The 17,397-nt window shown below is 40.8% G+C and overlaps 1 protein-coding gene across 1 annotated transcript in view; it reads left to right on the top strand.

The window, feature by feature from the left end:
* TMTC2 (transmembrane O-mannosyltransferase targeting cadherins 2) overlaps positions 1 to 17,397 on the top strand; it is a 197,425-nt gene that overhangs the window by 77,446 nt on the left and 102,582 nt on the right. The window contains exon 2 of the mRNA XM_083463090.1: positions 191 to 761. Coding sequence (XP_083319216.1) covers positions 191 to 761 — 571 coding nt within the window. The remainder of the gene's footprint in view (positions 1 to 190; positions 762 to 17,397) is intronic.

Here is a 17,397-nt window from a genome sequence, read left to right as displayed (position 1 = left end):
ATAGAAGAGATACTTCTAACACTGCTTGTACTGCAAAGTATGAAATTTTAAGAAGTGGAATAGCTCTGATATTACATATTTTTTGTGTTAATTTAGAAAAAGAAGAAGAGAGAATGTGCATATAATTTAGTAATCGCGACTGTAGTAGTCATGTAGTCTGATTCTTTCTGTGTTTGCTCTTATTTTTCAGCCGAGCTATCAAGACAAACCAGGACCTTCTTCCTGAAACGCCATGGACTCAGATATTCTACAATGACTTCTGGGGCACTCTCCTTACTCACAGCGGGAGTCACAAGTCGTATCGACCTCTCTGTACACTCTCTTTTCGAATTAACCATGCTATCGGAGGAATGGATCCTTGGAGCTACCACCTTGTAAATGTCCTCTTACATGCTGCAGTCACAGGTCTTTTCACAAATTTTTCCCGAATATTGTTTGGCGATGGATATTGGACCTTACTGGCTGGCTTGCTGTTTGCTTCGCATCCCATCCATACTGAAGCGGTTGCAGGAATTGTAGGAAGGGCTGATATTGGAGCTTGCCTTTTCTTTCTGCTTTCCCTGGTCTGTTATACTAAACACTGCTGCACAAGGAACTACTCAGAAGGAACCTGGGGCTGGATCTTGGGTGCGGGGCTATGCGCCACCTGCAGCATGTTGTGGAAGGAGCAAGGAGTGACTGTTCTAGCAGTTTCAGCCGTTTACGACGTCTTTGTATTTCATAGGCTAAAAATGCACCAAATCATTCCTGCTGTCTATAAGGTAAGAACTGTGGCTCAGACGGATCAGTTTCTGCACCATATTGATGAAGTGCGCTTATCTAAAAGAATAAAGAATCACTTAAATCCTGCCATATTTAAAAAAAACACACAGATGTCTTATGGTAGAAATAGAATTCAAATCATTCCACAGTGGTTCTTCTTAAAGCTGGCATTTGGCATTTCCACCTTGCTGTGCTGTCCACTAAATGCTTCTTGGGCAAGTATTATATTTGACTTGCTCTAACAGCTTCTTTTCCAATGATGGGGGGTGGGAGGCAGGAAAATGCACATTTTTGTCCTGTAATAATGGACTTTATTAACCACTGATTCTGTATAGCACTGGTTCCCAGTTAGCTCTGTACTGCAGAGACCCTCTGTTTTCCAAAGCCAAACCTTGGACCTCCTACTTTTGAAAATGTTGATATCTCTATGGTAGTTTTTGTCATGTGAAAGGTGCCACGGTCCCCTTGGGTGGGTTACACTGACCCCCTTGGGTATACATATATGCCCTCTCTACCATAGTGTCTTTGCATGTTCCTGTTTGATTTTAACCAGGTGAATGGCCCAGATTGCATTTACTTGTTCATGGCAACTTCACTGTGAGCAAGAACCATGGTTCTGCACAGTAATTTAATCAACCCTAATGTGTGTTGTGGGGTGACATATTTAATCTTGAATTGTGGCTACAGTGGAGCTCTCATAGAGCTTCTTTGCTGTGGATATGCTTGAAGCCACTCACTATGATGAAAAATAAATAAAAATTATATATATATAAAATTCCTTCCAGTAGCACCTTAAAGACCAACTAAGTTAGTTCCTGGTATGAGCTTTCGTGTGCATGCACACTTCTTCAGATACACACGGACTTCCATTTCATGCGGCTCAATGTGGTGCCTTCCATGGTTCCAGTGTATCTGAAGAAGTGTGCATGCACACGAAAGCTCATACCAAGCACTAACTTAGTTGGTCTTTAAGGTGCTACTGGAAGGAATTTTTTTATTTTGACTATGGCAGACCAACACGGCTACCTATCTGTATGATGAAAAATGTTAAGCTGGCCAGAAAAATAGGCAGCTGGCCTTGTGCCTAAAGGTGATATGAACTGATCCTCAAACCAATGTGGGGTTATCTCAAGATGTAACAGTCTTAAAAGAGATACAAAATGTTTTAAAAATGTTTTTCTTAATTTTATTTTATTTTTTAAATATAAATTGAAAAGAACTGTGTTTGCACCTCAATATTGTGCAAGATTGGCTTGAAGGGTGTGTTGACTGGACTGAGGAAAATACTCTATATTGAAGCTTTCTTGAATAGCTTCCCACAACTTCTACAAGTGTGTTAAGTAGACTGCTTGTGGTTAGATTGATTTGCCAGGTACATGTAACTTGTGTATCCCGTCATTCTGCATGTCAGCAGCGAGATCTGTACAAATTATACTAAAACATTAATGTGGAGCCAAAATTCAGCCAGGAAATGAGATTTGAAGAGGGTTGTAATTATAGAAACTATGCAAATTCAGAGGCCTAATTCTTCTGCAGTTGCAATTCCCAGCCTGAGAACAGGGCCATTAATCAACTTTGCAGATTGCACTATTCTGTCCAATTAGTACTACAAAGCTAATTTGAGCCTTTGTGCTCTGCCTTTGAAAAAGGTGGGGGAAAGATGAAGCAAATGGGGCAGAGGCCACGACAATATTTTGATTTAAAATGCATTGAAACTAGCTCTTTATTGGATATGTTATTAATTCAGCAGTGCTAAATGCCTAGCATTATATGTTCAAGTCACTGTTAAAGAAATTATCTGATCTGAATGCACACCACGTAGTGTTAGGAAATGCTACCAAACAACATGCCATTATTATGAGTAGGTCAGGGACCATGCTTTATGAAATGTGAATTGAAAAAAAGTTTCTTTCCTTATTATTATTTTAAATGGGAAATGTGTAATTCATACGGAATACGTTTACAGTTATATGTAACATTAAATGTGTCACAAATGTGATAATGCAGTCTGTTAATGTAATCTGGTGTTATACCCACAGTGTCATAGCATATTTAATGAAATTATATGGCAGCTAATTTTAGTTGTGGAAACCTAATGCTCTAAGAGTGACACAGCTAACACTTCACCTTAAGTTTGAACTGGAAAAAAGATTCACACGTTCACTTTGAACTAAAGATTACTTCAAGTCTGCAGTTTCCTTATTTTTTCTGCTACTCCAGAAGTTACATTTTTCAAAGCAAGTGTGTGTTTAAAAATACAGAGTCAACCTTGCCTAATGAAACTCTGCAAGCTAGTATCAGAAAAGTAATCTAGAAATATCATTGCAATTTTCGAATACCTAGTTGAGTTGCAAGACTTGTTGCAGCAGCAAATTGGCTAGAGTGAAACAACTTGCTCAACTCAGATATTTAGGATAGTATGTCATAATATGATAAATGAAATGTTTAACCTTATTCATTCACTTTTCTTTCCACACATCACACCACACAGCTTTTCTGACTGTTTTTTAAACTCAAACATTAACGACACAATAATCACTAAAGATCAAGCACCATTGTATAAAATCCCCATAGCATTTCGGTAAATTAGCTTTTTAAGAATGACATTGGGGGTTTTCAGTCTTCATTTGTGACTCTACCCATCGGTGCTCCTGAGCTCAAGGGGTTCCTTTGCAGCACTTAGGACAACACTCTGTAATCATAATTAGAAAACGACTGTGTCCTAGCAAAAATTAGTTCCTAACAACCTGCTATGTAGTAAATGATTGTTAGATTTAGAATGCCTGACCTCTTGCCAATTTTGCTATCTATGCATAAGTGATTGGAGACAAATGTGAGCACACAAGTGCACTAAACTGTTAAACATGGCTTTTGTTTGTCTTGTGGATTCTTACACTTTGAAGGGCTAAATAAAAGATCGGGACCACAACTGATTAGTCCCTTGTGGAGTCCCTTCATTTAGGGTTATTCAGCTGAGAATTAATTTATCCAGCATTTATATCTCATTATAAACGTGTGAAAGTCTGAACAAATATTTGCATTTGTTTGTGCCCTGCAGCTTCCTTTCTTCTAGCGAACAACAGGTGCTCTCTAAAAAACAAAGCCATGGTTGGTACTTAGGTCAAATGTCTGGAGCAGATTCTTTCATGATTATTCATCTTTTACTACTACTGCTACTAATAAATTTAATTATTTATACCCCGTCCATCTGACTGGATTTCCCCAGCCAGTCAGTTGGTGCTTTGCCTAGATAGCATGAGTGGCAGTTCTCTACTCAGTAAACCAAAAGTTTGATAGGAAAAGAAAGCAAGGATAGAAAAAGGGAGTGATAAAGAATTGGTATCTATAGTCTCAGTACAAATCTAGCACTGCAATTTCTTAATCATACTAAAGTGGTCAGAAGGGTTGTAGGCTGCTGTAGGCTGCTGTTGTCCCCTCCCTCTCAGTTAAATATCTTCGCATTGTGTCTGCACTATGGAACATGATTAACACAAAAGGGCCCTAATTTAACCTAGTGAATCAGGTCTGCAGGAACCTGGTTCACATTAGCTATGGTTAATGTTGGCAATGCTGCAATACTACACTGTGGCTAAATACGACATGGTTAAGAAAGAGGGAAGTTAAGAAATTGCTTTCCAACTTTGGGACATAGATTAGACATGGGCTTCTCATTCACCATCATTGCCATTTGGCCTGGAAACTTCTTGTGAGAAATGGAGCAATGGAGAATTTTCAGGATTCCTTTTAAGCCATATGGGAAGTCTCAGCTCTTTATTGTTACAGTTCTAGGCATTAAAGACATAAGAGGAAAGTTTTAGCAAGACTTTCTGGGGGAAATTATTCTGTTGTAAGGCGAGAGGAAGTTCAGCAGAAACCAGGAATAGTTTTGGCTTGACAAATCCAGTTCAACATGTCAAGTCAAATGTTACTCAAGTTGGCTTCTGAATACAATGTAGTTAAGAAGATCCTGCTGGATCAGGCCAATGCCCATCTAGTCCAACATCCTGTTCTCACAGTGTTCACCCAAATGCCCTTGAATTACCGTATTTTTCGCTCTATAAGATGCACCAGACCATCAAACGCACCTAGTTTTTGGAGAAGGAAAACAAGAAAGAAATATTCTGAATCCCAGAAGCCAGAACAGCAAGAGGAATCACTACGCAGCGAAAGCAGCGATCCCTCTCACTGTTCTGGCTTCTGGGATAGCTGCGCAGCCTGCATTTGCTCCATAAGACGCACACACATTTTCCCTTACTTTTTAGGAGGGAAAAAGTGAGTCTTATAGAGCAAAAAATACAGTAAGCAGGATATGAGTACTCTCCCCTCCTTTGGTTTCCAGCAACTAGTATTCAGAAGCATTACTGCCACCAATTGTGGAGCCAGAGCGTACGCCATCATAGCTTTCAATGTTTCAGGTTGTTATGCATGGTATACTATTGTAGTATAGCTATAGTGATACAAATGGCAATTACTGTAGATTGTTGCTTTCTAGAAGGCAGGTATTACACAACTGGAAGGAATAACTCTGTACAGAGCTGTGATGATTATTCCCCTCTTATTATCTATATTATTTATCTAAAATATTTCAATACCACCTCCTAAGGTGGTGAAGAATAAAGCCATCAAATACAAAGCCACAATTCAAAGCACCATATCAAAATGGTAATAACTGACCATTCTACTGATATCTAAGAGCAGGGAAAGCTGGAGCAAATAGAAATATTTTAACACCTGGTGAAAACTCACCAACATAAGTGTCTGATGTATTTCAGTGGGAAGCTCATTGTATAGCTTGGGTGCCACTGTGCTGAAATGCCACCTTGCAAGGTTCCACGAGACAAAGCTCTGAAGGTTGTGTGGCATAATATCTTAGTGAAGAAAGAGGTCCATAGTTGAAAAGGGGTGGGGAACTTCAATCCCAAGCACTCTAGACCTTTTTATCTGGCCAACACTACTCTCTCAAATCCACACCTGTACTTTCCTCTAGTGCTTTTGCTAGCTGGAACGTACTCCTGAAACATAATGCCTGTTGCATTATGTGTATAGATTGTGTATAGAAACTGCTTGCTTTTTGAATGGCCAGAATGTTATCTACTTTACAAGACCCATAGTTCCACCCACTGTTTGTCTCTTGCCCTTTCCACCACCTGGGAAGAAAGTTTCCCCATCACTGGGTGTCAGGGCTGCCGCCCAGTCCCAGCTCACATAGGACCAAGTCAGCCAGCGTTCAGTTTCAAAGAGTCTTTATTGGATTACAGGTTCCATTTCCAAACTGCAACGTGCAGCCCTACTTCTTCTAGGTCAGAACGACGAAGACCCGTCTGAGTCTCCGCCTCTAGCGCACCAGCTTAATACCCTAGCCTTGCTCCACCTCCTGCGCCTTTCCTTCCGTCTCTGGGTCCTCCTGCCCCCCTGGGTCTCTCCCTTCCTACTCTCTTCTGACGCGGACCCCCCTGACCCTTCCGCCTCCTTGCGGCGGGCTTTGGGACCCGGTTCACTCTCTGGGCTGCTGACTGCGCCAGCTTCCGTTACATTTGAACTTGGCGCGCGCGCCCAACTCTCCACTTTCCTCTTGATCGTTTCCTCGCTCCCCGAGGTGGGCGTGACTACTCCTGACTCATGCCCTCCCTCCTTCTGAAAGTTTCCGGAGCCCGATATCTGGTCCCCTTTCTCCCCGCTGCTCCCGGCTGGGAACGTGGGTCCCGATCTCCAACTGCTGCTTTCTGATCCCTCTCTGGACCCTTCTTCCTGGGGTGTCCCCCTGCTCTCCCCCCTTGCTCTGGCTGCTGGCGCTCCCTTCTGGGAATCCTCGGACTTGCTAGACAGGCTCGGTGATCTCGGGTCGTCATCCCCACTCATCCCTCCTTCGTATTCCTCCCCCTCGCTCTCTGTCTCCTCCCTTCTCTGCGTCTCTGCTCCTGAACCCCTGACACTGGGTTTCAGTTTCAAAATCAGTCACAGAACTGACGCAGAAGACCCCTCTTTTTGGTAGTCGATATGGTATGAAATGCCATCCTGAACCATGGATTTCATGCTCTGTTCACACAGAGTTGATTCTGATGATTACCAGAAAGTGAGCATGTTCTGTTGTGGTTGCCCCAATTGTGAAACATCTGCACCCAACATCTCACCGACATCTGTTTAAATGAGCAGTGAAGTTTATTTTAGCACTGCTTTTGCGATTTAATTGTTATGCTGTTCATTTTATCCTTTGATTTTAGCTAGTTCATATTTTTTATTTTTGCTGTGTTTCAGTGGTGTATGAGTTTCTTTGTTTTGAAGAAAGCCTTTCATTTTTTTTCTGTAGAGTTAGGTTTTTCTTTTGCGTTTAGATTGCATTTTTTCCTGTTCTGTGTATTTTATTGATATTTTATGTAAGCTGTTTCTTACTCACCCTCTCTTCTATAGACATAGTTTTAGATAGGGTTTTAGAGCTGACAAAAACCCTGTCTCATTATTAAGTTAACAAGAATTATAGAATACATTGTTTATCATATACAGTAGTAATCAAATCTAAAAATGAGTTAAAGTAGTTCCACTGGTAAAGTAATCAGCTTATTCTGTGAAGGGAATATTAATATTTTCTATTACACATTTGCCCTTTATGACAAGGCATAAGCATAATGATGTCAGAAACTCAAACCTTAAGAAGCAAAGTAGCAAAATCATTTGAATGTCCTCTAGAGTTTCCCTAGGGTGCAATTATTCTTTGAGGCATGAGGTGAGAATATAAGTTTTCATGGGGATTTGTACAGATGGTGTTAAAGGTTGCTTGTCATGTTGACTTTACATGCCAATTGCCAACTTCAAGAACAGTATGGCTTATTCTCAGGCACATCTATTCTTCAGGGTATTGGTGGACTTGTCACATGCATTCAGATGAATTTCTCCCCTTCTCAATATATGTTGCCTTTTAGATGACTGACACAAAATGTTGCATGAAAGGACAACCTTAAGAAATCCCAAATTTTCAAAGAGCCTGCATTTGACACAAATTAGTCCAAAGTATATTTGGGAGATTCTTTATAGAAAGAGGTATTTGGCAACTAGTTTATATATTTCACAGAAAAAAAATTTCATTGCTAGACTCTGGATTGTTTTAAGTGGTGTTAGTGTGTGTTAGAGTAGATGGCGGATGATCTTTTTTTAACAGTCTGACCCAATCTGACACTTCTAAGCTTGATTGCGGATTAGCATGCAACTCCCAGTTGTATTCTGCACTTTTGCAGATTTTGTGGTGCGGTTTCAGTGTGCGCACATAAAAAGACTCAATGGCTTTGTAAGGAATTTTGTGTCAGCAGTTTGCAGTTGCATAGTGGCCTGGAAGGTTCCTGTGACCTTGCTTTCTAAAGTTAATCTCTATGACTCTAAAGAGCACCAGATGGTTTCTCTATGCTCTGCTGGGTTCTAAGCCCTGCGATGAAGAGAAAGGACAGGAATGCTGTGGAGTTCTTGCACTAATACCTATTTGTGTTTCTGATTTAGCCTGTTTACCACTTCTCTTGAATGGCTGTATGGTTTCCACTCATGCCTGTTTCTGGTCTGCCTTCAAATGAACAGGTTATACAGAACAGTCAGGTTGCTGCAATGCTGCAGGCATGCACCCACTTAAATATAATTAAGCCAATTGCCTTCCTCAATGTCCTGAGATGTGGTGATCTAAAGGGAAAAAAAAGCCCAGTGCAATATCTATTTTATGTCAATTCCTTAATTGTACTAGAGGTCAAAAATCAGCAGACCTGTCATGGCATGTATAGCAGGTGTTCCATTATGTTGGCTATGATGGACGTAACCATTGTAGTGCTCTTAGAGCATTGCTGGACACCTGCACTCACTACCCCCAGCAATGGTCAGGAATGATGGGAGTTGTCTTCCAGCAACATATGGTGGCCTCTCCCTAGGTTATGGTGATTCCTGCGAGTTTATGCTCATTTTCATCCCTTAGCCAGTAATGGGAGCACTGAATCCATGCCAGGCAAGTATGATTGCTGGCTGTGAAGTTTATTGTAGCGATCTATTCAGTTTCTGAGTCTTAGCAATATGTTTTTACCTGTTACATCCTATGTGTGTTTGAATTAGGATCTGTGCTACGTGTGCCACAGTTATAGTAACACAAAGATATTATTTTTTTTACTGTTGCACAAGTAGGAAAGTTTATATTCAGATTAATATCCAGCAGCAATTCAGATTTCATTGATGCTGTTAGCTCTTTCCTTGCTGGCATTTTCAGAACTTGACCTGTGGAAGTTGGAACATCTGATAAAACACCACACATCTCTTCCCAGCAGGCTTGCAAATGTTGAAAACCTATCCAGGGAATGATGGACAGCTTGATGAAAGTACTTCAGCTGGAGCACGATGCCTAAATGAGGCAGAATTCCCATTAGACACATACCTTTAGGAGCTAATACAATTACTGCAGTTTGTGGCGCAAGTTGTCTAATCTCATGAGTTTGGCTATTAGCAAAGAGGGGTGGATGCACAATGTCCTTAAGAGTGGCAGCATTGTCAGCGTAATTTAGCACACACCGATGAGCTGCAGTAATTGCAAAAGACCATGTCAGGTCAGAGTCATTGCTCTAGATCATTAAAGTGAGTTGGTTTTACACTAGCCATCCGTTAACTGATTACAGCATATAATTATTACAAAAAGCTGAAACATAGGCAGATGTAGTGGTTCTGACATCACTACGGAATTTAACTGGCGAATTGATGCAAGGTTAAATTATCTTCCATCCCTATCATGCTGCGGCACACCTAACAAGATGAACTATGTTAAGGGTTGTAGGTTGCATGAAAGTAGATTCAGCTGTTAGTCATTGTCTTGCTTTTATTGATTAGCTCAAGATGTCAATCTGACAATATATTCCATGTGATTTATTATACGCTGGTAACATTAGTGCATAATCTTTCAGCATATATTGTCTGGAGTAAATGATGCATGCTTTATTCAGATTGTGGGTTTGTGTCTTAAGTTGATCCTAGAAGATGAATAGAAAAATCTATGAATCTATAATATCAGTCAGTTGTGGCTTACAGGGTGTGACTAGTATTTTTATTTTTATTTTAAATGCCGGAGAAGTAACTTTAGGAATTACAATATCCTTTTAAGATCAATGTTTCAAGAGACACCATATTTGAAAGGTGTTTTTTGCTTTCCTGGAACGGTATGATAATTTGAACAAACTGATAAAAGAGGACCTTTTTAAGCCAGTTCAATATGGTTATAATAAATTTATTGCAATACATATATCATTCAGATAAGCAAATTGCCAAATGCTAAAATGAAGTCTGTCTGTGGATGAATTTAAACACAGGGTAAGATAATGTTGGGATAACAATGGAAATTACTGGATAAGTCAACTAATGTTTCCTCATGTCATTATATATGATGAAAATCTACCATGTTATTAGGTAGGAAATAAAAGTATGAACAAATGTACTTCCTCTCTGTTAATGTACTCATTTGCAACCCCTTTTGCATATCTTCATAATCCTAACCATATGTCCACATACGCCCATTCTACCTGAAGCTGAGAGTGAGCAGGGATTGACTGCTAGTGTAAGTTATCAGGAGAAAAACATCGCTGATTCCCAGAAAATGAAAACGAACCATTCTTCACATACACTTGGCTTTTCAGTTGGAATATTTCCTTAAATAAGAGTTTCCCCAAAATTAGTCTTTTTCAATGTGAAAATTAGAAATGCTTTCCTGAGAATTTTCAAGGGCAGGACACCAATTATTGCCTGGAATCCTGGGAATCTTGGAAATCTCCCAGCTTCATTCACAAGAGATAAGGATATTCTTGGTGCGCATATACAGGAATGTCATTGTTGCACACTTCACTAGATAGTGGAAGTAATTACCATGAGTAGCCACCTGTGCTGTGTGAGAGGCAGCTGGTCAGTGCTATAACTTCAGTCAGGTGTCAGTCGGAAGCCCACACCACCTGTTAATTACCCTTTCCCCTTGTGCGTCTCCTTTGTCTGTCCTCTAAATAGAGAAACACAGATGTTTGTGTACATTTTAATTAAGTGCAGACCTAGTATTAAGTGCTATGGTTTAAGATGCCCACTTTTATTTTGAGAAGAATGTGCTGCCGCCTGTGCAAGCAGAAAATCTAAATATACCACAATTTACATTTATTATACTTGGATATTCAAGACTCTAACACTATTGCTAATTAGCATTTAGATGGTTCCTAGGTAGTAATTTTGTGTGCCTCTCTCTTATTTCAAGTAACTTCTGACTCTCCCCCTTTTTTAACTTTATGCCATCTATCTATCTATCTATCTATCTATCATCATCTCACCCCTAGAATCCTGGATTATCTCCTTTAATGCTGACAGGAAACTTGCTGATCGCAATGCATTTATAGATTTTTAAAGAAATAATTTAAACCAAGCCAGCTGGTAGGATGTGCAATTGGAACAGCATAACAGAAAATGCATTCTGAAAGGGAGTATATAGTGGCTTTGCTTTGATTGGCGAGAGGAAGATTATACAAATTGGATGACCTTTTGTATGGGGTGGGCCAGAGGGAATGTGACCCTTCTTGCTTTACTTGGTTCTCTCCATGGCTTTTGATACCATCAACCATGGTATCATGCTGGACTGTCTCTGCAGGTTTGGAACAAGAGGCAGGAGGTCTATTCCTGCCTATGAGACTTGTACCTGAGAGTATCATTAGGTGACTACATTTTGACCCCCTGGAAGTTATGCTGTGAAGGTGCCACAAGGCTCCATCTTCTTTCCCCCACTGTTGTTTAACATCTATATGAAGTGATAGGGAATGGATTTGGGGCAGAGTGTCATCAGTATGCAGATGATACCCAGCTCTGTTCCTCTGTTACAGTTGAGCTGAGTATGGCTGTGCATGTTCTGAATTGGTGCTTCAATGAGTGGTGGACTGGATAAGAGCCAATAAGTTGAAATTAGAAACTGAAGCCCAATAAGATGGAGGGGCTGTGGATGGATGGTTTCTGTTTCCAGGAGTTAGGATAGCTGCCTGATCTGGTCAGGTCTGCATACCTTCTGCAGAAAAAAAGAACACAGCCTTCATCACCAAAGATTCAAAGCCTTCCCCATCTTTGACTGCTGTTCCAGGTAAGGCCATTTCTGGACAGGCATAGGCTGTTCCATGCATAGATAAACTGAATATTTGATTATTATAAGGTGCCCTGTGTGGAGCTACCAGGTAGAGCACATCACAGTAACATTAGTTCTTTCAGTGCACAATGCAGTGGTTAGGGGCACTGACAGGAGTGACCTAGCATGTGCATATGATATCTCTTCTGAAAGAACAGGCTGTCAATTTGCTATCGAGCTCAATCTTAAGGTACTTATATCTGTTTATGAAATTTTCAAAATTTGGAACCTGTATATACTTTTCCCCAATATACTCTTGCCTGTATGTTGAGATTTTCAGATGAAGCCTGTCTGGTCTGCTGAAGTCAACTTTGTAGCAGCTGAAGGGAGGGCCTTTTCCATTGTGACTCCCCCTCTGTGGCTCCTTATCTGTGGGAACACCTTCTCACAATAAAAAAGGAGGAAAAAAAGAAATCCCAGCTTTGGGAAGCCATGTAAGATTATACCATGGGGACACAGTGGTCTTCAGTCACACTCAATTATGGTTTTGAGAATTTTCCCTCTTGAAATTCTTGGTAGTAGATATTTTTGTTTGTATTGTTGCTGTTTAATGTTGACATGCAGTGCAATTTTACAGTAGAAGTACTTGCACACTGTTCACATTTTTTTGTTTACATGGATACGTTCTAAATTTGGAGAGTTTCCCTCATTATTGAGTTCTCTTTGTCCCTCATGTAGGTTTTGAAGCTATATAATATTGTCTTCAGTATGTTGCAGGATTTATTAAACCAGATTGTTGAATCAAAATAAACAATTTCCTGTTATATTATGGCCTTGGGAAGGGAAGAGAATGTTTCTAAGTTATAGCAATAGAAGGAGCAGTGGTTCATACATAGCAAATTCACTATAAATGAAGCAAAGCAAAAACCACAGAGAATATCATTAGGATATCCTGGGGCACAGACAGAACTTTCTCTGTCAAGGTGTGTTTCTCCACAGCCCTGGTTTCCACCCAGCGCCATAAATCATGACTTGAAACTGTGTGCTTCTAGATGCCAATATTTTACAACACCCAGAGTGTTCTTTCTGCTTCACCTGGGCTGCTGGATAATGCTTCAAAATACATATTAGAGCAATAAAAAAGGTAAAGGTAAGGTACAGGACCCCTGGATGGTTAAGTCCAGTCAAAGGCGACTATGGGGCTGTGGCTCTCATCTCACTTTCAGGCCGAAGGAGCCGGCATTTGTCCGCAGGCAGCTTTCCGAGTTTACCTTTTATTAGGGCAATATCTTTATCAGGCCTACCAAAATGTCAGAAAATAGAAATTCCAGGTTCCACAGAACTCTTCATCAGGCACAGTGATGCAGAACTCATGGAAGCAGAGCTGAGTAAGAACTTTTTTTTTTTTTTTGAAAGGGCCTTCTTTGAGAGTTTACTAGCTTCTCCAACACTCTGTCATAAGATTATTGGCAAATACAGACATGACTTGAGCAATATAGCCCTTCCTCTCTCTTCCTTACTGCATTTTTCTTTAACCATGTAGCCTGGGGAAAAGGTCAAGGGAGCTTGAAAGTTCGCACATAGTTTTATGTCATTTTAGTTGGTCTAATAATGGTATAGGTAATTTGGATTTTTTTTACTGTGAGCTACTGTGCCTACTTTTTACTTTTCAGGAGTAATGTTTGGTTCTATATCTGTAAACAATCTCTGGGGAAAATGCAATATATGTTTGGATATGCTAGCTGCCATGAAAATATCAGACTTACCCAGTCAGTCCTTTTCTAAGGATATGCCTTAACTTCATATGACTCTTGAGCTCTTCCCATAGGTGGAAAGTTTAACAAATGAGCAGAGCAGTACAATGTAGTTATTTCTTAGGGTAGAGCTTACCATTAGCAGTGTTGGTAGTACGCTGTTGTGGCTGCTGCCACTGTAAATGACAGCAGTAGGAATTGTATTGGCAGCTTGGCTGCCATTTTGCAGCCTCCACAATGGCCTGGATTCGTTCCAAGGCATTTGGGGCGGGGGAAATGATTTTTTACCACAAACAGGGAGTGGATATATGGAAAAAAATTCTACGAGACTTTTTTTTTAAGGTGGGGTGAGAAAAAGAAAAATCTTGGAATATTTATCAGAAAAGTGTCTCCTGGGAAATTTCTGCTCAGGTCCACCCCAGCTATGTCCCATGGGTCAGATAGCATGAGAAAATTCTCTTGGAAGGGAGCCAAAGCACATGTTTTGAGAGGTAGAGATGTTTTCGAGTCAGTATGATCTCGTGCAGGCATTTTAAAAATGGGTGCATTCTGTAGTTTCAAAATGAAAACATAAGGAGTGCCCTCTTCTAGGTCAGATGCCATGACCTTCCTAGCAGCTTGGCTGCTAACTGATTTTTAGCACCACAAGTATTGGAAAAGATCTTCTCTTCTCTCCTTTGTTTCTCAGCTTGCTCTTACAACCTTTTGCTTCCTATGCAAGCTTTCCAGCTCAGTCCCATGTTTGTGTATACGTACAAGACTTCTTTGTCATAAAAGTCAATGCACCAAACTACTCAGGGTGCTGCTTTCCATTTAGTTGGCCAATTACACTCTTGCTGTACCTTAGTCCCCCCTTGGGAACACGAGACAGCACAACATAGCGCTGTCTGTCCCTTGGAGTTCACTTTCTTGAACCAAACACATCTCAGGTCATTAGTGTCATTGGCCAGGCCATTCTGAGTGGTGGCAATGTGGGATTTTGATTGTCTGCTTAAACTGGGGTTAGTATCTTTTCCTTCCTATGTTTTTTCTCAATTCCCCATGCTTTATTGGATCGTGAATGTTTTTTTAGTAAGTGCTTTAGATATCTGCAAAAGAACAACCAGTCCAAAGTAAATATGTACTATAAAATTATTGTTTTTCTAGGGAAATATAAATGCCAGTGTTTAGAATGTTGTCTCTGCATTTTATTTTTCTGGGAACCCCTCCTGGGTGAAAGAATGAAGGATACTGGCATTTTTAATGAACTGTAGAGCTACTTATCTGCCCTCAGGCTGACTGCTGGCAACCTAGCAGCCATCTTTTCAGCCTTTCCTTTCCTCTAGAGCCGACATATTTCGATCTATTCCTGAACTATCCTAAATTAGGACATTACATTGGTATGAGGTAGTGAGTTTACAGTGCAGGCACCCAGAGAACTGGAAGACTCAAAACTAACTTGTGCAAAACGAAAATGGCATTTTGATCAGAGTTTTTTTTTTTTTTTTTTTTTAAAAGGGTGGTGTTGGTGTGAGTTTTAAATTAAGGAATGGGATGTGTGTCAAATTCTCAAAGCCAAGATGGCACTGATCTTCACAACCAAGATTAAAAGCTTTTGGCCCGTCCCTCTGCACAAACTTAGTTTGAAGCTGCACATCTAAATAGAGGTGGGAGAATGAACTGTGCCACTTCAGATCGCAGATGAGGGAGAACGTCATTTTTGAAAACTTCACATTTTACTTTTGAAACGCATACTCAGGTAGAAACCTAGCACATCAGTGATAAGGCTGGGGCAGAACTTTTCTCCTCACTGCACTAATTAGCTTTGCTTTTAAGATGGGAAAGGCGTCTAAACGTCCCCAGCACTGCTATCATCACCATATGTCCTGAAACTGGTACACTTCAGGACTTTAACCAGCTCATTCTGCTGAAACCAGCCCTGATTCAGGGTTATTACAAAGCATAACTTCCTGTTGTTAACTTCATGGGTTGACATTTGTGTTCAAAAATTTTGCCTCTGATATTAATACATCTAAAGGCATAAGAGTAATTGCATGAAAGGCACTACCCTTTTCTCTTTTTTTGGGAATTCTGCTGCAACAGCTTTTCAACAGTAAGTAGCATGGTTTCACTAAAATAAAAACGAGGGTGTTTTTGCTACTGGAAATGACATAGCTGCAACATACATTTCTCACTTTTGAATGTTTATTTCTCTATGCTGCCTTTAGGAATTTAGAGAGTGCAAAAGCTTGGGACAAATTTTGCGTAAACATTCATGTATCTGCACTGCGGGACTAGCTATGCAGGGCATTTTCACAGCATCTCTTATACTGCCTCTCATACTGAGACCTCCGGGTATAGGGTGGTATATAAATTCATTTAATCCATCAATCATGCAAAATTCATTTGAGGCCTCTGTTTCCATAACAGGATCCTTGTATGTCTTCATGCACGTGCAAGTCATGTGGTTGTGATGCATATGAGCCCCTCCCATGGGGGTTTGCTCAGCCTCTGGAGAGTAATCGCACTGAGCCTTTGTTGCTAGCAATAAACACCTTTGGGTTTTTTCACTGCCGCGTGGAAATTTCCTTCAGCCTCAAACGTTGATTTTTGCAACAGTTGCACTTTGCTAATGGGTACTACAGTGGTACCTTGGGTTACATATGCTTCAGGTTACATATGCTTCAGGTTATAGACTCCGCTAACCCAGAAATAGTACCTCGGGTTAAGAACTTTGCTTCAGGATGAGAACAGAAATTGCACGGCGGCAGCACAACAGCAGCAGGAGGCCCCAGTAGCTAAAGTGGTGCTTCAGGTTAAGAACAGTTTCAGGTTAAGAACGGACCTCCAGAACGAGTTAAGTATGTAACCAGAGGTACCACTGTACAGTACTGATGAGAATGTGGAAGCTGTAATTCAGCAAGATCTGGAGGGCCAAAGGTTGATCTAGCTTGATCTAACTGGCAGCAAGTTTTCAGAATCTGGGACAGAAACTTTTCTCGTCACCTGCTACCTGATCCTTTCAAGTGGAGAGGCATGGAATTGAATCTGGTGCCAGATACATGCAAGCTAAAAGGTAAAGGGACCCCTGACCATTAGGTCCAGTCGTGACTGACTCTGGGATTGCGGCGCTCATCTCACTTTATTGGGCGAGGGAGCCGGCGTACAGCTTCCGGATCATGTGGCCAGCATGACTAAGCCGCTTCTGGCAAACCAGAGCTGTGCACGGAAACGCCGTTTACCTTCCCGCCAGAGCGGTACCTATTTATCTACTTGCACTTTGATGTGCTTTCGAACTGCTAGGTTGGCAGGAGCGGGGACCGAGCAACAGGAGCTCACCCTGTCACGGGGATTTGAACCGCCGACCTTCTGATCGGCAAGTCCTAGGCTCTGTGGTTTAACCCACAGTGCCACCTGCGTCCCACATGCAAGCTACTGCCCCATAATTAGTATTATGCAATCGTTAAATATATTTGGTCTTCATCAAAGTGGCAGAGGCACTAGCATTGCTTGTCTTTGTGGAGAGGCATTTACCGGTACATAGCAGACAACTGAAAAAGTGACAAAGGTATTTATACAACATTTCCATTCACACATTTTTTATTTATTTTTTAAATCTGGGAGTATATTAGCATTACTGTAATGATGTGTTGTCGTGGTGGGTTGAAATTCATGGTGTAAGGTTTGCCACAATAAAGACTGAAGCTGCAGGCAGTGGCAACTGAAGCCAGAGATTGCCATTCATTTTACTTTGGCAAGATCTAGGAAAGGTGAAGCCAGGTAGGCAGACAGTTGGGTGTTCCAGATCTGCAG

Source organism: Podarcis liolepis (assembly GCF_965112155.1).
Source record: "Podarcis liolepis genome assembly, chromosome: 10".
Lineage (NCBI taxonomy): Eukaryota > Metazoa > Chordata > Lepidosauria > Squamata > Lacertidae > Podarcis > Podarcis liolepis.
This window is presented reverse-complemented; position numbering and strand designations above follow the sequence as displayed.